A 21,610-nucleotide genomic window follows, 5' to 3' on the forward strand; every position below is an offset into this window, starting at 1 on the left:
GATCGGAGGTCTGGCACCCATCGGCGTTTACTATTTGAGGTATACTCGATGGTAAAGACGATTTTATGCTATGCAACAGCTTAGACTATATTCTAGAAAATAAACTTTAATTTAACATTCTACTGTTACCAATCAAATAATCATAGCTTCACTTCCGGAAAAGCATTCCCAAGACTTGGATCTCGCAGCTTGTACTTAAGATTTAGATAAATTAAAATGCAAGGCTGTTCACTATAGAGCTTGAGAATGCCCGTAAGGTTGAATTTGGGTTACTAGTGAATAACTGTTGCAGATTAGCAATCATCTCTTTCAATAGCATAAAATAAGGCTTGATGCTATAAGCCATCATATCAAGATTGTTTGGTGTCCAGTTCGTGCTTGTTTGCTTGCTTGCAATTTATAGGCTGTCTGTGGTAAATGCCGATTGACGGGTAGCAAAAAGTCGACCGGCAATTTGTCCCTGGGGGGAACGTTGCCCTTTCTCTAGAGCCACAATACACCAAATGTCAAACTACGGCTCCCCTCGACCGGCCTACGCTGTGCCCTCACCTTCGCAAATCGCGCCGGATGATGGACAAATCCCCCATGCACTGTCACTCAAACTTATGCGCCTTTCACGACCGCTTTTCGCAGTCAGTGATCCCATTTACTACGAAACAACTGACACTGCTTCGCCGTTGGTCGAGAGTCTCGAGTCGCTCAATATTTCCAAGCTTACAGCTTCTCACAACATTGACATGCAATCTGAGATCCGCGTGCGCGACTTTGGCCTGAGTCAAATGCTTCAACTGCCTTCAGATTTTGGCAACATATATCTCGGCGAGACCTTTAATACACTAGTAACCGTCAATAACGACTCGACGCAAGCAATGAGCGAAGTGTCACTAAAAGTAGAACTCCAGACGTCGTCGCAACGATTTAACCTGTCCGATTCGGTTTCGCAGGCACCGCTGGAAGCGGGTGCAACGCGGACGCTCACAGTATCGCATGAAATCAAAGAACTCGGCGTGCATATTTTTGTATGCACAGTGCAGTATGTGATCGATGGAAGACGACGCCATTTCCGCAAATTCTACAAATTTCAAGTATCAAATCCGTTAGCAGTTAAAACCAAAGTGAACAACATGGCCGATGGACGGATATTCTTGGAGGCACAACTACAGAATGTATCCGCAGGTCCCATGTTCCTCGAACGCATGAAGTTTGAGTCCTCGGAACATTTTGTCTTTGAGGATTTGAACAAGACTATCGCACCAGAATCCATATCTGTATTCAAAGACGGCTTTATGCACCCGCAAGATGTAAGGCAGTATCTATATATGTTAAAACCGCGCGATCCGAAGAATGATAAGATAGCACGGACGACAAATGCACTCGGCAAGCTGGATATCGTTTGGCGTTCAGCAATGGGAGATCAAGGACGGTTACAGACATCACAACTGACTCGGAAAGCACCGTTGCTGGACGACGTGGAAGTACAGCCTTTTTGGCCAGACCAGGGCCCAGCCAATGTTACCCTAGAGACGCCTTTCCAACTCGGCATTCGAGTACGAAACCATTCCAGCCAAAACATGAAGCTCGTGCTGTCGGCAGTCAAGACAAAGATGGGCTCAGTGCTGCTAAGTGGACTTGGATCTCAAAACCTGGGTGAAGTGCCCTCTATGCAGTCTACCGAGACCAAGTTCGAATTCTTTCCCTTATCTGCTGGATTGCAGCGTGTAGGCGGGCTACGTGTTGTGGATCTCTTAACAGGCTATACCAAAGAGGTAGATCATCTATGTGACATATTTGTACAGTCTGATAATACAAAGCTGCCATGAATGGGCATGATACCGCCTTACTTACTTCCATGTGAGTTTGGAGACTTGAGAGTTTGTTACTGATGCAGAAGCATCCAAAAATTTAAGAATTTGAGAAATTTAATAGGTGCACAAATGGATGGGAATGTGATACAACAGTGGATAGCTATTAACTCTAAAGAAAAAGCCTTATTGCTTCGGTTTAGGTTTGGCGTCATTTGGCTTGTTCTCTACAGGAAGTAGAGAAGCGCAGTAAAAGTTGAAATTGAAACCAGGCTGAGCGGTGTTGTTTTGAGGGATGTGCCAACAATAGCCTGGTATATTGTCACTAAGAAGGACGGTGCCGCCATTGCCATGTTTTGGCGCTGCTGGTTTCGGTTCGTTACTAGCAGGTGCCGAAGACTTACTCGCTGCAGGAGCAGCGGGGGTCGGTGGAGCCTACATAACCCATAAATAATTAGCAGTATACTCAGGCTGGAAAACTTAAATGATGACTTGCTGCCTTGAAATGAAGCCCAAGAGGATCCAGCCAAAGATGATGAGTCATTGAGATTATTTGATAAAACAAAGCGCGGAAACCTGTAATCTAAAGTCCAAGAGCTTTTATATCATCATTGTTCTCGAATAGTCAGCAGGTCCAACTGTCAAGAGCATGTGCCTGAATCACCATGATAAGTCGCACAATTGCCTTATAAACCTAGATCTAATGACTCCTCTTGCGCTACCTTTCGGCAGAAACAAGTTCTACAAATGTACTTTGCATCTAGCAATATGTCATACCAGCATTGCGAGCAATAGAAATTACAGTAATGTGTCCTGTATAAAGTACATATTGTGTACCCAGATAGACTCATCATTGCTATTGTAAGATATTGAGTCACTATATTGACCCATATGGACAACATCCTGGTTGCTAAATGATGCCGGTGGCTGAATAGTCTTGCAAGTACCAGCTGACCTCTCCATCATACAAAGTTTATCGGATCCTTTACGGTTGTGTACGGTTGTGGAACATGAGCGACTGTAACCGCAGTGAGAGCATGCGCGTACTTTGCGTCTCAGGTGCCGCTGTTCTGGAAAAAGCATGTACGATCAAAACAACTCGATATTCCTCAAGAATCAATTGATGTTTATCCGTATGAACTGCGGCGAGTAAGTGCCGCATTGAAAAGAAGAATTGCGGAGAGTAATGTGACCTTTTAGCCCCAATTTCCGTTGGGTGGATTTTGCGCGGGCTCGTTCTGAAAAGGCAAGAACGCGGTGTACGCGGAACATTCCACCTTCTTTTCCATTGCTGGACTTTTTGGCGATCATGACCTTCATGTCCAACACACCTCAACTTCTCGTCAAGCGGCTGTGCAACGAAGCAAAGCTGCCAACCCGTGGCTCTGCTGCCGCTGCTGGATATGATCTCTACAGGTACGATCTATTGGGAACCTTGGTTCCTTGATCTCGCAGCTTTCTTGCCTGACACGCCCGTACCTAGTTCCGCAGACGTTGTGATTCCTGCCCAAGGCAAGGTCATTGTACCTACCGGTTTGTCCATTGCCATTCCTGAGGGTTGCTACGGCCGTGTTGCTCCACGATCTGGATTGGCTGCCAAGCACTTTTTGGACACTGGTGCCGGTGTAATCGACGCAGACTATCGAGGTCCGGTCGGTGTCGTCATGTTTAATTTTTCCAAGGTCGATTATGAAGGTAAATTGATTATTTAGTAATAATTAAAACAGTGTCCTGCAGGGAATAACGCAGGAGTCCATTTAAACAGTAAAACAAGGTGATCGTATTGCTCAATTGATTTTGGAACGAATCTACACACCGGAAGTGGTGGAAGTCCAGGTGAGAATTTCCCGCTTGAAACTAACAAAGAATGGATGGCAGAGAGAATGCTGACAAAGGATATTGTAGGATTTGGATGCTACTGCTCGAGGCGAAGGGGGCTTTGGTTCAACCGGCCGTCAGTGACCTTGGTTTTTTTTACGTTCGTTGACATTCATGTTTCTGCAGCTTTGCATATTTGTAGATAAATCCTCATTCTGTCACTATCTTTTCCTTATGAATCCGCAAACGAATTTAGCATGCTGATTGGAGTCGAGGAATGGGTATTTTCTTTTCCTTTTTTATTGGTAACAACCGGTTGCTTTTAGCTTTCATCTCTGACTGGTGTATGCTATAGAATAGCTAATCAACCTAAAATGGAACAGATTACAGTACAGAGACAAATTGCAACGGCTGGTACCTGCTTCTCGTTGTCCTTTTGCTTAGAACTGAGTCTACTTTGTCGGTGACGCCGTTTCCCAGCCGACGACGACGGATTTTCCTTAACTGCCTCCTTTATCCTTTATCCTGTATCCTACCCTATTCTCTTTCTTTTCTCTTCCCTTTGCCGCGTGCGCCGTGTCTGTGAGAGGTCCACCGTCAAATAGACTGAAGTACCATGACGGCGAACCACCCCCGTCATTCAGGTTCAACTTCTGCCACGGCCAGTGCCAACGTCGTCGGTGTACATTACCGAGTCGGTCGAAAGATTGGCGAAGGCAGCTTTGGAATAATTTACGAAGGTGGGCAGCTCATTCCTGCGAACAGCTATTATTATTATTATTCTGAAGGCTAAAACTGTGGGAATGCTACACATAACAAAGGCACCAATCTCTTGAATAACCAGCAAGTTGCAATCAAATTCGAGCCTCGAAAATCTGAAGCACCTCAACTACGCGATGAATACAGAACGTACAAGATTCTTGCGGGCCTCAGTATGTGAATATATCTATCAGCATTGATAGTCCCGTAGACAAGGAAACAAGTAGAATACTGACCGCAATATTCCACCTAGCCGGTATTCCAGCGGCATACTACTTTGGCCAAGAAGGACTGCATAACATTCTAGTGATCGATATGCTTGGCCCTAGCTTGGAAGATCTGTTTGATATGTGCAGCAGACGTTTTAGTGTTAAAACTGTTGCTATGCTTGCGAAACAAATGGTTAGCCTAAAATAAGAGAGATATACATACGCACAGACTAACAAGAGATTGGAAAGATTACACGCGTGCAAAGCATACATGAGCGCAATCTCATCTACCGGGATATTAAGCCTGATAATTTTCTAATTGGGCGACCAGGAACCAAGAATGCCAACACGATTTACATGATTGACTTTGGAATGGCAAAGCAATATCGTGATCCAAAGACAAAACAGCATATCCCGTATCGCGAGCGGAAAAGCTTATCCGGCACTGCACGGTACATGAGTATTAATACCCATTTAGGCCGAGGTATGCCGACGAAAAGCTATCTACTAGACTTGGGACGACGGTTCATACGTTTTATACAGAGCAATCTCGACGGGACGATTTGGAATCCTTAGGCCACGTCTTTATGTATTTTCTGCGTGGTGCTTTACCGTGGCAAGGATTGAAAGCTGCAACAAACAAGCAAAAGTATGAAAAAATTGGCGAGAAAAAGCAATCGACAGCTGTAAAGGATTTATGCGATGGATATCCAGGTACGACTACGTGCACCCTTGGTTCTAAAGAGCATCTACCAAAGTATTGTATTTTTCTTTTTTTAGAGGAATTCGGCGTATATCTCCAGTACACGCGAAAACTCGGATTTGAGGAGACGCCGGATTACGACTTTCTACGTGATCTCTTCAACAAGGTCCTTAAGAATCTAGGAGAGACGGATGATGGTATCTATGACTGGATGCTCCTGAACAATGGAAAAGGCTGGGAGGTATTTGTCTTTGACGAATTATCCTAATGGATCGAGCTTAACTTTTCTTTTCAATAGCATCGCTCTTCGCTTCATCGTAATCAATCCCACCGCCACGGAGCCGTTGCTGCGCTCAACAATGCAGCTGCTGTGGGAGGCGCCAACCCAACTCGCGGTAATAGCAAACGCGATAATGCGCATCGACATTCCAAGCAGCGCATGAACGCTCAGCACAATCCTTACGGGAGCTCCCAGCCCATGAGGGCAGGGCAACCTGTTACATATCAGAATGGAGATACCAGCGCATTGCACCGTGCGTCTGCCGGACGCGACGCCGAATCTGTTCATGGAGGCGGATTTTGGCAAGTTCTATGCGCCTTTTTTACCTGCAAGATGTGCACTTAGCTCTATGCCTACATTATACCAAAATTTCGTGACATCTAACAGTGCAAAAGACCCCAGTAAACTTTTCTTTTTCTTTTGTTTCCATCTCTGTCTACTCTAATCTATTTAATGTGCTGGCTGCCTGCTATGGCAAATACCTACATTGCAAATAGAAGCAACAGCATTGCAAGCTGCCATATGCTATTTAAAAGCAAATAGAAAATTTTGTCCCTGACCGTCCAATTTATATTGCTGTATCCATTGTTGTTACATTATCCACAGCATTGTTGCGTAGGATTCAAGGTAATGCCTCTTTGTGCTGGTACTGTGTAGCAACAATTCATTCAATTTTTGATGGCTACAAGTATGCAGGTGCTCTGTTCTTCATTCAAGGACTCGCATAGATAGGTTGGCGTAAGTATTATTATCGATGAGCTTTGCAACAACTGTTGATTTATTACTGCACTTTTACAAGTGACCTTTGAAATTGTCTTTCATTTTTCGCATTCTACCGAGTACTTCCTCCGCTGAAGCGCTTGCACCGGGTCCCATGACTTTATCAGCGACGCTAGCGAGCTCGACACGGAAGAAGGGGTTAGTAAGTTTCTCGTTAGCTAGCGTGGAAGGAGTTGTGCATCCAACTTCCTTGGCCCACTCCATCTTCTTTTGGATATCTGGATTATCAGGTTCAACGTGCAAAGCAAACTTGAGATTGCTGACCGTATATTCGTGGCCAAAGTACATCTTCGTCGCGTCCGGGAGTTGAGCTACAGTCGTCAATGCTTTCCACATGTCTTTTGCCGTTCCCTCGAAAAATCGTCCACAACCGGAGGAGAAAATGCTTGCAGGTGATGAGTGAAAATCAATGGCATTTTTTGCAGCTAACATCGTCTACCCTACCAGTCGCCTGAAGATTGACAATTTAGCGAATAAATTATCAGTCGATGGCTCCAAGGTTACTAACCTGTAAACACCGCATGGTCTCCGTTGTCCTTCACATAGTAACAAATATGATCCATAGTGTGGCAAGCTGTAGCCAATGGAAGCACATCGAGTGAGCCAACTTTGACTGCTTTCTCATGCTCCACAATGTGATTCGCGCCTTCCACGTTGCTAGATCCACCGTAGCATGTAAGCGACGGCTGTTCCCTCAAGAGTTCCTTGTTTCCGCCTGCATGATCCCAGTGATGGTGGGTTGTCAAAATGCTATGATGCAACGACATTAGATTTAAAGCAGCGGTCTAATGCTAAAATCTTCGTACGCTGTGAGTTTGTAATCAGGATATTGTGACAATGCTGCAAGCACTTTTTTCGGCTCAACAGGATCGACGGCTGCGGCTATATTTCGGTTCAGCAAACGGAATTGCAAGCTCTAATCTGCTAATGCATACCCTGTTTAGTCTTCTCGTCGAGAAGCAAATACGCGTAGCTGTGCAAAAATATAATTTGTCAGCAGTGAGCTCCCAGCAATGGGCGACGCCCTTGCAAGCATACTTGTCACTAAGGCATGGAACTGGCTTGATAATCATCCTGGCTGCCGACGTAGTTGAAAAAGCTCTTTTGAGAGTTGTGAGAAAAAAAGGTGCTTGCATCCAAGACGAAAGAGAGGGGAAAAAAACAAAGCACCGCGTCGAGAGCTGATCCAAAAGCGGAAAGTTCTGCGGGCGCCCGATCCCCCAGTACCACATGTTGTAAAAGTGAGCTCAGGCCGGCTCATCTTACTTTTCACGAATCAAGTACTTCCCCATTTTCACTCACTCTTGCTTTGGGCAGTTTGAGACGCACAGCTTCAACTTCAAGTATTCAACGACGGCAATCACTTTTTCGTATTACTTTGTTCGATTTGCCGACGATATCTATCCCCAGTCTCGTCCGTCCTTCCAATGCTTCTTTCTCAATCAAAAATTCCAAACCATTCACTTAATAGCTCCTTCTCTTTGCCAAAATAGACGTGCATAGTTATCTGTTGCAGTTAGGATGTTTCCGCTTCTCTTCGGTGCGTCTAATTTTCTACATTGAGAAAACTTTTGGCCTGATAGATGCCAAAACAGTCCGAGAACGCTGGCCAAAAAGGAAAGCAACGGATGCAATACTTTGTACATATCGCATTGCTGTTGTAGCTAAGGATCATTTCAGCTTTATTCCTTCTTATTCTTGAGATAACTACGTATTTTGTGGATCATATAGAACAACTGATGAAACTCTTAAAAAGTCTTGACTAATACAAAGACTTCAATAAACGTGCATTACAGTCTCTTGCTATTTGAGATCGACATCTATGCCAGACTCGATTAGTTCAGGGCGACTCCAGTACTCTTGCACAGGGTTTTTATCAGAAGGTTGCTGTATGAAGATTATGCGACGATAAATTAAAACGAAATCTCAAGCTTGAAGTCTATTTGCATTTAACTACAAATGCAAATTACCAGATGCATGAAAATTCTGGCATGAACGATAAGCTTGTTGGCACTGAGCACACAGCCTACCAGCAGACATCGGCGATTTAAAAACGACTGTGCGTGAATTGAATCTCTGGGAGTCGGCAGCGCCAATCACTCGTTCCTGAAGACTGCAGCAGAATGATAACGTTCATGGCGATAGACGATCAATGGCCGACAATATCGCAGAATTGTTCTCTCTTGATGAAACGTAACCGTTCTTCCGATCCTGAAAGTGAGGATCTTGGCTTGCTCGAAATTCAATTGAAGAGAGCCAGGTTGACGAGCGAGATCGAAACGTGAGCGATAAGGCGCTTGATAATCTTGGATCACCTTCTTTGCTAACCACCTGTCGCAAAGTAGTTCAAAGCCTCATAGCAGCAATTCACCTCACTTCGAAGCTCAGCAATCAGCATATGAACGCAATCATGGAATTGCAGCCCAAACAACAATTGCAGCGAAAGACATACCAACGTGGAAATCATTTGTAATATCAACCAGAAATGAGCCTGATCAAAAATCAAGCTACAGACACATTAATGAGATACTCCACAATGCACATGTCATGCGATACGGTGATCCGGAGACGCATAGCAGCAAATTCCAACAACCGGCAGATAGTACTAGTCAGCAAGGGGCGCCATGCGAATACAACGATATTAACGCTGTGTTACGTCAAGCATTTCTTCAAAGGCACCGATGTGACCAATCATTGCTTTAACCTTCCTATATCAAGACAGAATACCCTCCTTCAAAGTCCACCATCCATCCATTGTCTGTCATTCCTCCATCGAATACCACCAACTTTCCGACACAGTGCATTGTACATATTTTACCGAATGCTGTCATTTGTTTAAAGATGAACATATCATTGCAGAGACACCTTTTTTCTCATGTACTTGTCTGCTTTGTATCCTTGACCTGTTTTGCGATACACTCTATAAAGCATTTGCTTTATTTTCGGTGAGCTCCTCAAAGCAAATTCCTTCTCTAGGATGAAACGTAAAATAAGCAGTGCTGTTATAGCTGACAATATATATTACATGTTTTGATGTATTGTGAGCGATATTTCGATCCTTTCCACTGTGAATTACCCACCTGAACAGGCGTCTTTTTGGGACGGATTACTATTGAAGATATCGCGCGCATTTTGAAGCAAAAGGGTAGATTTATGGCAGGGAAGATCGTGTCACATGCATATTGAGAACACACAGGCAAAGACAGGATCAAACTACTAAAAGGAAGTACCCAGTGTTTACAATGTATTGTACATAACCTATATTTATTCCCTGATCCCGTGGATACATGTATATAGCTACTATGTATTATGCAACATTTAAGCATTTAGTGATTTCCATAGATTAGGAAGAACAAAAGAAATACAGTGAGGAGTAGATTAGTATGCAAAATATGAGATCCGGAATCAATGGATACTTGTTGTGGACCATTGAGGGGAAATCCACAGTTCCGGAAGTGGCTCCAGGAGTAGTTCCAGGTGTCGTTGTTGTTCCAATCGTCGCCGTCGCGGAGGTAGATGTTGCTGAGCTGCTCGTATTGCGAGGAGTGACGAGCAAAATGCCGTTCAAATGATTGTCTGGTTCGGTGCATTCAAATGTCATAAGCCTATATCCCATATCATCGTAACATTTGTATACTCAAATTTGTTTTTCGCAAGTCATTTGATGTCCATTGAACTTGTAATCCGAGGTTAACAAGGAACCGCCAATACAGCACTCGGGACACTTGGAGACAGTTCCTTCGGTCGTGTTCGCATAGTGGTATGGGATCAAGTAGTTCTCATCGTTGGGGATTGAGAGTTCGTTCCAGGTGATACTCATATGGACCGGTAAGAAATATACCAAGTTCCAATTGACGAGGGAATTGACTCTTTTTAAAGCTTTTGCATGTCCCTCCGTCGGGTCAATTCGCCGCTGCTGGTAAATAAAAAGAATGACTCATAGTCATCAGTATTCGTTTCTTTTAGATTATATGTTATACAAGAATTGTTCTGATCAACATTGCTAGTAAACCGGCACATTCTGTGACCAGCTTGTTCATTTATCGATAGCTATTGCTCTTCGTGGATCCTACCCGCATATACCTCCAATCGATCATTTTAATGCACCATTGAAGACTCCAAAGCCTCAATGGTATGATGCCTATTTGTATACCCGCGTATCGATGGCAATTGCAAGTTTACAGGTCTCAAACTATTTCCTGAACATCTTTTCAGAACGTTTAGCTGCGCTTTGTATCACCAAGCAGAGGATAACCATCTTGAATTCCAATCCCAGGAACAGGAAGCGTACTGTATTAGTTTTCCTGTTTTAGATACAGAGCAGTCGGATTAGTACAGCGTGTATCATCTGAGATTTTCTGGGCACTTGGAAATATGGCAAAAGCTAGTCATCGTCCAGTTTGGCCGCATTGAGTCAAACTCTGTCTACAGATCGATGGAACTTTCAACTTGTTTATCAGGGTACTTGCGTTAGACTCGCATTGGCTCGCCTTTTTTTTTTCTAGCTTCCGTTGGCCAGTGCTGTCTCACAATTGTCGGTTTCGGATTTCCTTTCCAGAGTCAGTTTGTTTAAAAAAGGAACTTAGCGCAAACTTGTCAAGACCAACATCTACAAATTGAAAGTTTTGACCCATGGTAGCTATGATTTCAAACAAAGTTCTTTTAAAGGTTACGCACGCAAATCAATTGACTACTGCCATTCTATTTCTCATCAGGATTAAGGAGTTATGTTCTGGCGTGGACGAACGTCGATGCACAGAATAGCAAATTACGTTTACATTTTCGAAAGAATACGGCGATAGTGAATAAAGTTGGTGTAACTTTTAACTGCAGAGTTTAAGAATGAATTTAGTTGATGTGTCGCAATTCATAGCTAAAATGTCTAAGAGGAGATCTGCTGCACATCCTGACATTCCAGTTGCGCACTGCATATTTTTGCGGTGGCGAAAGTAGGACATTAGAAAGATCAATTGGCCGTTAACAGTTGCGTATGTTTACAGACGAAGGGAGCGGTACTTTCAGTTAACTACACAAAGTTCTTGACTTGGTTGCAATGGCTTCCTCCTCAATCTCCGGTTAGTGCGGTAGGAACCGATACTCATTATCCAGCGAATTGACTTAGGCTTTAGGACGATATTGAAGGCTACCTTTTAGTACAGCTTGAGGCGTCAACGAATAGCAAATAATGGATGTATGGTCGAAGAGTTGGTTTTGACATTATATCGAAACCACACACAAATAACTGATCAGAATCTCAAAACGTGCATACAAAAAGCTGGGGCCATGGGAAATTCTGGTGATAAACAGAGATGGTATACTACTTTGCCAACACGTGCCATTTTCGAATAAATACTTGATTCTGGGTAATTCTATACAAACTAATAATATTATTGATATGTCATACACTAGAAGATTATAGAATAATATCGATTTAGGAAGCTTGCAGGACTTCGTCTCCGGGAGGAATGATGCCTTGAGAGAAGGATTAAAATACGATTACAGGAAATACACTTGTCATCGCAACGTACCTGGAGTTCCAAATTGTTGAATCATGGCCATAACACCGATAGCGCAGCACATAATAATAGAATGCAGGACAGTTTTTCGGAAAATATGGCCTTCTTTTCCTTGCATTTGGACGGTGGATACGCCTGTAGTCAAGTTTTGAGGGGAAACCATCTTTGCAGTTACAGCAGCTGACGAGTTGGTGGATGCCATAAGCACCGCCGATAAACCAATCTCCCGAGCAGCGACGACCTGTAGATTGCCAAAGAGAGAGTTGGCAGATGTGTCACTACCAGAAAGACAGCATGCCAACCAGCCTAACCACGCGGACAAGAAAGGGAAAGCTTTGCCCACAGATGAAAGAGTTAAGCCAATAGTATACACGATACCTAGAGTCCATGGATATCAGCAACTGAACGTGGGTCTAGCAACGATGCCGCTAATAAAAAAAGAAGCCATACCGGAATAGTTATACAAATATGCAAGAGCAATGATGAAGGAGACAGTCAAGATAGGCAAATACAGCTGCAACACTGTATCTTTGATGGCAAGTGGAAAGATACGAGGATGAGCACCGTATAGCAGTGCGACGCCGCAAAATATGATCCCTGAGCAAAGGATAGCTGTGCCCGTTGCAAGAGGCTGGAAGTTCCAGACAGCTGCATATTTTTGACCGTATAAGGTGAGCCAAATCTTAGAGAATTGCTGTTAATTGCCTGCAGATGTCAGAAAGTCAGTTGTAATAATCATTGCGCATACCCTGTTGTGTAGATGAGGCCATTGAACGTCGACTTGACCGTAGCTGGATACCTTGGCAAACGTCCAACTATAGAAATAGACTGTTCAGCTTCCATGGTCCCACGGACTTGTGCTTTCCTGTAATGCTTACATAATAACCACGACGACAATAAGTAACCAAGGACTCCATGCATAAGCAGTCTCGATCCATGTTGGCTTTTCGAGCTGGTCTACAGATGTGATAGCCAGTGGATCGGGGACATTGTCAATATCGGGCGAGCTTTTTGCACTTCCACGATCACTCTGTTCGGTTTGCTCGTGATGCGACAGCTCCACTTTTTCATCTCGGCTTCCGCTCGCCTCCCTGCTTGTAGATCCACTTGTATTTCCATCAGCTTCTGGTGCTACAGTGGCCCGTGTATTCTTTTCTTCATCATCATCCTGGCTAGTTGGATGGTATTTAAGCGCAAATTCTTCTCTGTATGGAGGTTTCCAAAATTGCACGAATATGATAAGCGACAACAGCGACATGAGACCTGCAATCAAGTCTGGTAATTCTGGTCCAACCTAGTTCGCATGAAACAATACGTACATCAGTATGATAGTCATACCGAGTTGCAGTAATTCCTAACTTCTTACCCAGTTGGAGAATACAGCCTAAGTCGTGAAGAAAGGGTAATTCAGGTATTAACTTCACCGTCGTACTATTAGTAATCATGCCCCAGTTTTACCTGAAATAGTGCAAACGAGAATCCTCCCACGAGCGCAATCGGCCAGCATTCTATAAGACCGGCTCGGAAACCAGCGAAAAAGACCAAGGCATACAATGGTAAGAACAAGCTGATAAAAGGAAGTTGACGGCCGATCATTGCAGATAAGCTTTGGACGGGCAAACCGGTCAATTTTGCCAGTGTAGTAACGGGAATACCAAGAGCGCCGAACGCCACAGGGGTCGTATCGAAGATCAAGGTGTAAGTTAAAGCTTTAACCTTATCGAATCCTAAAGAAACCATCAAGGCAGATGCGATTGCGGCCGGAGTGCCGAAACCTATTCGCATACATCATTTAATTAAAAGGAGCCTTTATCCTGTCATTGATGACATATGGAACCATGAGACTACCTGCGACACCTTCAAGTAGCGAGCCAAAGCTGAAGCCAATCACGAGCAGTATGACGCGCTGATCTGGAGGAGTGTTTGTGATCATCCATCGTCGGAATAAGTCAAAGATACCAGATCGAACCGCGACGTTGTAGATAAACCTAGAATATATCATTATTCTTCCCGTAAACGTAGACGCGTTTAAATATGCAAAGATACTTGCATTGCATTCACTACGATCCACATGATGGGCCAGTTTGCAAAGGTCATACCATTGCCGACGGATTCGAAGCATTGTTGTGCAGGCATATGCCATGCAAATATAGCTATGAATATGCTGCAGAAAATACATATTTCAGTACAGACTGCCGACGCTGCAGAATGACTGTTTCAAAAATTATTGTTACCAGACGACAAGACCGACGAAAGATGCGTAGTGTGCTGGCAGACGGAAGCCACCTAGCAAAACCAGAACGACAAGTAACGGGATCACCGCAACAAAGAATGATCCTACAAGACTGCCTCTGATGGGAGCCAGTTCTTGTATAAAGAGACCCTCATCATACGCAGATTGTGGAATAGGAGGATGCTGAGTAGAAGACATGTCTTGCTGTGTACTCTTCTATGTACTGTTTGGGTTGGTCGACAACCTGTAACGTGTGTTAACCTTTCTACGTTCTTTTTCCGTTGTGTTCTTGTGGAAAGGAATAGATCAACGAAGCAGAAATATGGTAGATATAGAAGCTGAGGAAAAGAAGGGGGGAGTATAGAAAAAAGAACTATGTAAGTAAATAAAAAGGAAAAAGGTAAAAGACGTGGCAGGTTTGCTTTTTATACTATCATCAGCAGTCTTGCGTGGATGCATGCGCCCTTGTTTTCAAACGCTGACCTCTTGTCTGCCCATATCGACCCAAAAATTCCCATGCAACACCAAAACCCGGTACTCGAATGCTGTGAGTCGTTATCTCAGATAGACCTTGCCCACCTTTCCACTATTTGGAGAAAAAGTCTCTCACGCTGACGAGACATTCCCGTCTCCCACTCGCTATCGTCCGTCGTGCAATCAACCATATATAGGAATTTATGTGTTCGCACGAACTTTGCGGGGTTATTTGTGACACTGGCTTGCGAACATCGCTATCTTAGGGCATAGAATTCTGATCTCTGTATTGCTTTTGGGTAAGGGAATTTCCATAGCAACTTATTGTCCACCTGACTCATTAGGCACGGAGCAAAAAGGGGTGGTCTCTGAAAAGGATTGACACACCACCCAGTGGACATCAATACGCACCTGCATTACCGGCTATTTTGTGGAGAAGATTTTAGAAGTTATACGAAGAACTTCTAGAGATTACGATCTAGAGTGCATATTTTATGATATGGTTGGCACATATTAGCATATCCTACACTACATGGCAGTGGGGAAGTTTTTCATATTTGGTTTTCTCGCATTTCTGACAGATACCTCTGTCCTCGTGACCTTGTGGCAGACTTGAAAGAAGGAGAACAAGGTTTTAGAAGAGCCGTTAGAAGTCATCGAGGTCGAGGCATTTACACATCTCGTACGTAATAGAGGCAAGTTGGATCATTTTGGGATCTCCTTCGGACACGACATTTAAGCCCAGCGAGCATAAGTCCTCAGACACAACATATTCAGAACATCATGGCCTCAGACACAACATCCAATAATCATTCGAAATATTCTAGCGTATTACTGAAGGAAACTTTATACCAGCTGTGATGGATCCAAGATATCTTCAAGGTCTATCTGCTCCGTTGGGTCCACCTTAAGATAATGCTCTAGAAAAATTTGTAAACATATCCATTTGCTCCGTAAGCCGATGCTCCTAGGCAAGACTATCCTTAGTTGCATGTCTTTTCCAGGACATGGTGATTTGAGGAATTGGCGCACCCATGGCTAAGCGAATATTTACATAATGCGCTGAATGCCTCATCAGCAACAAGATACTGGAGAATTGTGCTGCGGGAGCGTTATCGGGAAGAAAGCTATACGAATCCAGGGCAGAAAAACAATGAATTGGTTGCTTGTACGCATTTGCCAGGACGTAACCAAAGAGTGGCATTGGCATACAGTGCTCAGCACCATATGGACCATCATACCATTGTAAGGAGCTTCTGACTGTTCTGTAATCGTCAGGTAAACCAAAAAAGTGGAGTATAATGCTCTCGGCGGCTTGTAAGTCCCTGCAGACACTGAAGCCGAACGTTCCTCCAGGCATCCTCGGGTTCCCCTAGGCTGATCGCAAATGCAAGGTATCCACAGTTACCATTTGCTTTTACATCAGAAACAGAAGATACGCAATTTACCATGAATTTACGCAAATCATGCTGACAAGCAGCTTCAAATTTAAATGCAGGCAATGTCGATCTGTAAAACAAGTGAAAAGAATTGAGTGCATATATTAGAAAGACTTCAAGCTCTTGAATACTCACGGGGATGGTGGATTTACAACAACTCGTAGCTTTTTGAATGGATGTCTATTCTTTTGATGCTTTTTCTGATTTTTCTGCAGACCAGTCTGCGAATCGTTTTGAGAATTCAATCGTTCACGTTTTCGATCAAGCTTTTGTTGTTCTCGTATGTGTTTGTCAAGTAGCTCGTTCGCCGCGGAAAGACGTCCAGTCCCTCGTGGCCTGCCCTTGGACTTAAGTTTGCTGGGTGGCTGCCGGTCTTTCAAGGATACCTCTTCATCATGGCCCATGGTTGCTTCTATGCGGGCCATCATAGCAAGCCTGGCTTGGTCGCCTCCAGCATCCTCCAACCGTTCTTCAAGATTATACAATAATGATTGCATTTTTTGCTTCACATCGGTGCGTATTTCATGGCTGACTGGTGGAACTTCACCAAACTCTGGCTTTTTCTCTACCGCTACACTTCAGTAAATACAGAAGGTCTGCTTGTAGAGCATAGCATTAACATGTATGGACGGCAACTGTACCTTCTATATGAGGACAAAGTAATCACCGGGATGGTATTACATTAGAGGTGTGCTACCAGTTGATGACAGCAGAGAATGTTATAATTGACTCGTATTTCGCAATTGCATTTTTCGGGATCCTGTTCGCTTTCTTTTGAAACTACTGGTTTGGCAAGCTCCCTATTAATAGCTTCAACTGCAAGCGAGAAACTTTCGCGACCAACCTGTTTATCCTCCTTTATGATCTTTTGCAACAAAATAATCACGGCCGAGCTTGTCTTTCCCATCATACAAGCTAATTGAATCTTCCTATTTTTATTTCGTTTCAATCTTTATCAAATATCTGTATTCTCCGTGATCCCACTTTTATCATTCTGATCATGCTACGTATGTATCTAAGACACCACATATCTGCAGCTCTTCCACGTACCTCAAAACGTGCATATCTATCTATAGATTCCATTGCAATTGAGATAGTTCCTGAAGAAGTCAAATTATCCTTGATTACAGTATGTGCTCCTTCAACACAGTTTGTTGTCGTCGTCCCTAAATGTAGCGACCGTGAGGTATAAGCACCAATCCACTGTTCTTTCTTGCTAATAGTATAATGGTGATGCTGGGGCTCGATCGATTGATATATCCCGCAGTGATAATTATAAGGATGGTCAGCATTCTGATCGCTTCAAACTATGTCTCGGAATTTCTCCGGTTGTACGGCAGACATATGCTCTGGATCAGTTCCAGTCGTCGGCATTCTGTAAAAGCAGTGATCTCTGCCTCATCGGTTTGTGTGCTGTACCCGTCGTCTGCATCGCTCCTGAGATATTGTGTATAGCGGAAAGAATAGAAGATAATTCACTTTTTGAGATGAGCACTGGGCCGTGTCCTTGGAGGCTCGTCGATTTTACGCTGTGTCAGGAACATCATAGAATATGCATAGTTTTACCTGTCCCTCTCTAACCTTTAAGTTTGTATTATGGCTAGAATTGTGGAACCACACCGTGAGCAAAAGCTACGCTGGAAAGTTCACGGTGTGAGAAGCTTGAACAGTCAGTAATTTAGAAATATTTTTCCATCTGCCGTATACGGACATAATGAGAAGAAGGAAGTTCATCAACCAATAAATGAATATCATTAGCGGCTGAATGCATCCATACAAAAGACAATCAACAAGAATGAACATTCAATATCACAAGGCTTCAATATGGACCACGCCATAGGAGCATACAATGTAATAAACTCGATTGTATGTATAAAGATCTATATCCGCTTCGTTCATCTGGACTGTCAACATGCAGTTTCTGAAGCAGGACCTGAAATCAGAAAACTTGTAACACAGCCGGCAATGTTGGGCGAGTCTACTTTAGCTGAAGAATCAATTCCTCGATGGGTTTCACGTTTTCTGCTCTACGGTAAAAAGAGCAATATGATGCTTGCCTTGGAGATTACGTCCAGTTACCTGGGCGGATACATGTGCTCCGCGTAAATAGAAAATTAAAGATTACGGCATTTTGAACGACATGAACCTCAGCATGTGAAAAGCCATTGCCGTCCCCGCATTTTTTTTCTACTCTGCAACTTCTTCCTTTTTCATCCATTCTTTTCTTTCATTGTCCTTTAGCTATGCTTACTTACACTTCCCCCGAATCCTTGGAAGACAGCGTACATTTGGTCCGTCGTGTGTTTCTCACTGGTATTTGTCAAATGCCATACTTGCACCAATTCATGAAATTCTGAGATACTTCCTCTAGGCAAAACACGCAGTCTGGCTTTCCGTAAACAGCAACTGCAACGCTTGTACGATCTCGTCAAGGACAATGAGGAACGATTCTACGAGGCGATGGCAAAGGATATGAGGAAGCCCCGCATGGAGGCAATGAGTGGTGACATTGCACCAGTGCTCGAAGAATGTCTTTACTTCCTTGACGTGAGTATGACAGCACTTCAAAGTCGTTTGTACGCTTAGACTGATGGACGGTGGACGTTATAGAACCTCGACACTCTTGCCAAAGACGAGAAGGTGAAGCCTCGTATGCAAATGAATGCCATGGAAGAGCTTGTCATCCGAAAAGAACCTTTGGGAGCTGTCTTAATCATTGGTGAGCAGCAAATTGAGCATGTGAGAGCTATCCAAGGTTTCTAACTCGAATTACACAGGTTGCTGGAACTATCCTGTCCAGGTATGTTTCGTTGAGGCTAATTGTACAAAAAGAGTAATTAACTCTTCATAATAGCTGTCTCTTGTGCCTGTGGCAGGAGCCATCGCCGGTGGTAACACGGTCATCTTGAAGGTAAGGTTAAAATAAAACTCTGTGGGACAACAGTAACTATAAAATTTCGTGTATTATTAGCCATCCGAGATATCGCCCCACACTGCCGCCTTGATCACCGAACTTTTCCCGAAATATCTCGATAATCAATGCTACCGCGTCGTGAACGGAGCCGTCGAAGAGACCACTGCACTTTTGAAATACCACTTTGACCATTACTTTTATACTGGAAGCAGCAATGTTGGCAAGATCGTCATGCGTGCGGCTGCGGAACACCTCGCTGGTGTCACGTTGGAGTTGGGTGGCAAATCGTAAGTATTGCCGTAATTGAGGCAGAAGCAACGTTCTCATAGATACCGGTGATAATAGACCTGCCGTTATCCTTCCGGACGCCGATTTGCAGGTTGTCGCAAACCGTATTGGCTTTGGCAAGTTCTACAACTGCGGTCAGGTAAGATCGATACAAGGAAAACGGGCTAGGTATATAAGCGATTATCTGACGTTGAAACATTTCCAGATCTGTATTGCCGTAGATTACGTTTTGCTTCCCGAAGATAAGATGGATGCCTTTGCAGAAGCTTTCCGCAAGACAATCAACAAATGGTTTGGTCCTGACCCCAAGCAATCCAAGGATTATGCCAGAATAGTCTCTACTCGACATGTTGATCGTATCATGAGCATGCTGAACAACCGCAAGAGTGGTGCTATCGCTGTTGGTGGTGACTATGATCGCGAAGAGAGATACATCGCTCCTACTCTAGTTACCGACGTCAAGTTTGACGATGAAGTTCTGATGGGCGATGAGATTTTTGGTCCTATTCTTCCTGTCATTCCTTACAAGAATTTGGATGATGCCATCCATATGATCAACAAAAAGTGAGTTGAGACGCTAGAAGCGTAAGTGTGGGAAAGTCTAAACTCTATATTTGATATCCAGCCATCCTCCTCTCGTGCTGTATGCCTTCACCAACAAGAAGAAGCTCGCCCAAAAAAGTAAGTCATGATGTATGCTCGGAAGGCCGTGACTAATATGTCATTGTCAGTTTTGGATAATACCCAATCTGGCGGTGTCTGCATTAACGACTGCTTAATGCACCAAGCCGGTATGTAGCATAAAGGGAAAGTGCTCCATATTGGCATGACTCATGACGAACTTGTGCTTAGAATATGCTTTGCCCTTCGGCGGCGTTGGTAATTCCGGCCTTGGAAACTATCACGGTCCCAGATCTTTTCGTACTTTCACACATGAACGGTCAGTCATGGGCAAGAAGCTCAATATGGAGAGTTTAATGGCAGTTCGCTACCCTCCATACACTTCCAACCGCATGGGCATGCTCCGCATGCTCATGATTACGTCTCCAACCAGTCTCAAGCTCAAGGCATGGAAGGGTCCGCTCAAGAAATTGGCTATCTTTATCTTTTTGCTTTTCCTCTACTTCAAAAAGGCACGAGTTTAATTGGTTCCTGAAGTCGAATTTTCACACGGTTACGCACTACACCTCGGATCGATAAAAAGCGTCTCTGCCCTTCCTTACACTTGTTACCCCTTTTTTAAATACTGTAACTTAACTGAAAATACTAAAACGAATATGACCGTTGAACTACCAAACTACATATTTCTTGCTGCGAACAAGGTCTCCATTGTGGGTGTTCCTTTCAACGGCGGTCAGCCTCGCGAAGGTGTTGAAGAAGGACCGCTTCGTCTGGTCGAGTTTGGCCTTGCCGAGCAGCTCAAGGAGATGGGATGGCAGGTTGAGCATGAAGCCAACAAGAACATCACTCAACTGCGCCCTGAGTCGGATCCAGATGTGTTGAACTTGAAGCAGCCCAAATATGTCTCTGCGGTGACCCAGCACGTATCAAAGCAGATTTATGAGCGCGCAAAGGCAGGCAACTTTGTCCTTACCCTGGGCGGCGACCACTCTGTCGCGCTGGCTACAGTCTCTGGTGTCTTCGGTGCTCATCCTGATGCTTGCCTTGTTTGGGTGGATGCTCACGCTGTAAGTGTATCGATATATAACTGATATTTGGAAGCGAAACTCAACTTGGGATGACTCGGATATCATGTAGGATATTAACACACCCGGGGCCACTGAATCCGGAAACATTCATGGCTGTCCTCTCAGTTTCCTTACCGGCATAGCAGAAGAGCATCCCGATTTCATCTGGGTCAAACCTTTACTGAAGACAAACAAGCTTGTCTATATTGGCCTGCGGGACCTTGATAACTTTGAGAAACAGATTATCAAGAAACTCAACATCAAGGCCTTTACCATGCACCATGTCGACAAGTGGGGAATTGGAAAGGTGGTTGACATGGCACTTGACCACGTGAATCCCAATCGAGACCTGCCTATCCATCTTTCCTTTGACGTTGACGCTTTGGACCCGTCAGTGGCACCAAGCACGGTTAGTAAAGATAAAATATGAAGTTGGCGCCGATAAGGGAAAATAACAGATGCTTATCCTTTAATGCAGGGAACTCCTGTTCGTGGAGGCTTGACATTCAGAGAAGGTCATTACATCTGTGAAGCTTTGGCAGAAACTGGTTTGCTGGTAGCAGCTGATATAATGGAAGTGAATCCGTCGCTCGAAGATGAAAAGGCTGTATTCCAAACTGTTCAAGTTGGTTGCTCCTTGGCACGGTGCTGCCTCGGTGAAACTTTGCTGTAGAGTATGTGAAATAAACAAACGACTTTTTTCAGAA

The 21,610-nt window shown here is 44.0% G+C and overlaps 11 protein-coding genes across 11 annotated transcripts; 6 read left to right on the forward strand and 5 right to left on the reverse strand.

The window, feature by feature from the left end:
- Window positions 1-503: 503 nt before the first annotated feature.
- VTP01DRAFT_867 (uncharacterized protein) lies at window positions 504-1,820 on the forward strand (the record flags this gene model as incomplete). Its single annotated transcript, XM_069387816.1, has 1 exon — window positions 504-1,820. One exon carries the CDS (start codon window positions 504-506, stop codon window positions 1,818-1,820), a length of 1,317 nt encoding a protein of 438 aa, XP_069245287.1.
- A 168-nt stretch (window positions 1,821-1,988) lies between these two features.
- VTP01DRAFT_868 (uncharacterized protein) lies at window positions 1,989-2,346 on the reverse strand (the record flags this gene model as incomplete). The annotated part of the gene is made up of 2 exons (XM_069387827.1): window positions 1,989-2,237; window positions 2,299-2,346. 2 exons carry the CDS (start codon window positions 2,344-2,346, stop codon window positions 1,989-1,991), a joined length of 297 nt encoding a protein of 98 aa, XP_069245288.1.
- A 765-nt stretch (window positions 2,347-3,111) lies between these two features.
- Window positions 3,112-3,764, forward strand: VTP01DRAFT_869 (uncharacterized protein; the record flags this gene model as incomplete). Its single annotated transcript, XM_069387838.1, has 4 exons — window positions 3,112-3,218; window positions 3,286-3,497; window positions 3,568-3,638; window positions 3,708-3,764. 4 exons carry the CDS (start codon window positions 3,112-3,114, stop codon window positions 3,762-3,764), a joined length of 447 nt encoding a protein of 148 aa, XP_069245289.1.
- Window positions 3,765-4,236: 472 nt separating this feature from the next.
- On the forward strand, window positions 4,237-5,916 carry VTP01DRAFT_870 (uncharacterized protein; the record flags this gene model as incomplete). Its single annotated transcript, XM_069387850.1, has 7 exons — window positions 4,237-4,360; window positions 4,442-4,552; window positions 4,633-4,781; window positions 4,838-5,072; window positions 5,132-5,302; window positions 5,369-5,532; window positions 5,590-5,916. 7 exons carry the CDS (start codon window positions 4,237-4,239, stop codon window positions 5,914-5,916), a joined length of 1,281 nt encoding a protein of 426 aa, XP_069245290.1.
- Window positions 5,917-6,363: 447 nt separating this feature from the next.
- Window positions 6,364-7,487, reverse strand: VTP01DRAFT_871 (uncharacterized protein; the record flags this gene model as incomplete). Its single annotated transcript, XM_069387861.1, has 6 exons — window positions 6,364-6,736; window positions 6,796-6,802; window positions 6,860-7,101; window positions 7,158-7,233; window positions 7,287-7,324; window positions 7,390-7,487. The coding sequence occupies 6 exons, from the start codon at window positions 7,485-7,487 to the stop codon at window positions 6,364-6,366; spliced, it is 834 nt and encodes a 277-aa protein (XP_069245291.1).
- A 987-nt stretch (window positions 7,488-8,474) lies between these two features.
- VTP01DRAFT_872 (uncharacterized protein) lies at window positions 8,475-9,054 on the forward strand (the record flags this gene model as incomplete). Its single annotated transcript, XM_069387872.1, has 2 exons — window positions 8,475-8,632; window positions 8,697-9,054. 2 exons carry the CDS (start codon window positions 8,475-8,477, stop codon window positions 9,052-9,054), a joined length of 516 nt encoding a protein of 171 aa, XP_069245292.1.
- Window positions 9,055-9,694: 640 nt separating this feature from the next.
- On the reverse strand, window positions 9,695-10,171 carry VTP01DRAFT_873 (uncharacterized protein; the record flags this gene model as incomplete). Its single annotated transcript, XM_069387883.1, has 2 exons — window positions 9,695-9,956; window positions 10,029-10,171. The coding sequence occupies 2 exons, from the start codon at window positions 10,169-10,171 to the stop codon at window positions 9,695-9,697; spliced, it is 405 nt and encodes a 134-aa protein (XP_069245293.1).
- Window positions 10,172-11,782: 1,611 nt separating this feature from the next.
- On the reverse strand, window positions 11,783-14,298 carry VTP01DRAFT_874 (uncharacterized protein; the record flags this gene model as incomplete). The annotated part of the gene is made up of 10 exons (XM_069387894.1): window positions 11,783-11,823; window positions 11,880-12,245; window positions 12,318-12,549; window positions 12,616-12,682; window positions 12,746-13,161; window positions 13,234-13,251; window positions 13,326-13,642; window positions 13,716-13,855; window positions 13,918-14,031; window positions 14,102-14,298. 10 exons carry the CDS (start codon window positions 14,296-14,298, stop codon window positions 11,783-11,785), a joined length of 1,908 nt encoding a protein of 635 aa, XP_069245294.1.
- A 1,243-nt stretch (window positions 14,299-15,541) lies between these two features.
- Window positions 15,542-16,510, reverse strand: VTP01DRAFT_875 (uncharacterized protein; the record flags this gene model as incomplete). The annotated part of the gene is made up of 3 exons (XM_069387905.1): window positions 15,542-15,946; window positions 16,023-16,083; window positions 16,149-16,510. The coding sequence occupies 3 exons, from the start codon at window positions 16,508-16,510 to the stop codon at window positions 15,542-15,544; spliced, it is 828 nt and encodes a 275-aa protein (XP_069245295.1).
- A 1,746-nt stretch (window positions 16,511-18,256) lies between these two features.
- Window positions 18,257-20,360, forward strand: VTP01DRAFT_876 (uncharacterized protein; the record flags this gene model as incomplete). Its single annotated transcript, XM_069387916.1, has 11 exons — window positions 18,257-18,326; window positions 18,385-18,560; window positions 18,624-18,732; window positions 18,791-18,813; window positions 18,868-18,924; window positions 18,985-19,214; window positions 19,273-19,354; window positions 19,421-19,779; window positions 19,841-19,896; window positions 19,947-20,006; window positions 20,068-20,360. The coding sequence occupies 11 exons, from the start codon at window positions 18,257-18,259 to the stop codon at window positions 20,358-20,360; spliced, it is 1,515 nt and encodes a 504-aa protein (XP_069245296.1).
- Window positions 20,361-20,492: 132 nt separating this feature from the next.
- Window positions 20,493-21,576, forward strand: VTP01DRAFT_877 (uncharacterized protein; the record flags this gene model as incomplete). Its single annotated transcript, XM_069387927.1, has 3 exons — window positions 20,493-20,903; window positions 20,974-21,312; window positions 21,382-21,576. The coding sequence occupies 3 exons, from the start codon at window positions 20,493-20,495 to the stop codon at window positions 21,574-21,576; spliced, it is 945 nt and encodes a 314-aa protein (XP_069245297.1).
- Window positions 21,577-21,610: the final 34 nt, after the last annotated feature.

The sequence above is a fragment of the Rhizomucor pusillus genome (genome assembly GCF_041956525.1).
Source record: "Rhizomucor pusillus strain CBS 183.67 unplaced genomic scaffold VTP01scaffold_1, whole genome shotgun sequence".
NCBI lineage: Eukaryota > Fungi > Mucoromycota > Mucoromycetes > Mucorales > Lichtheimiaceae > Rhizomucor > Rhizomucor pusillus.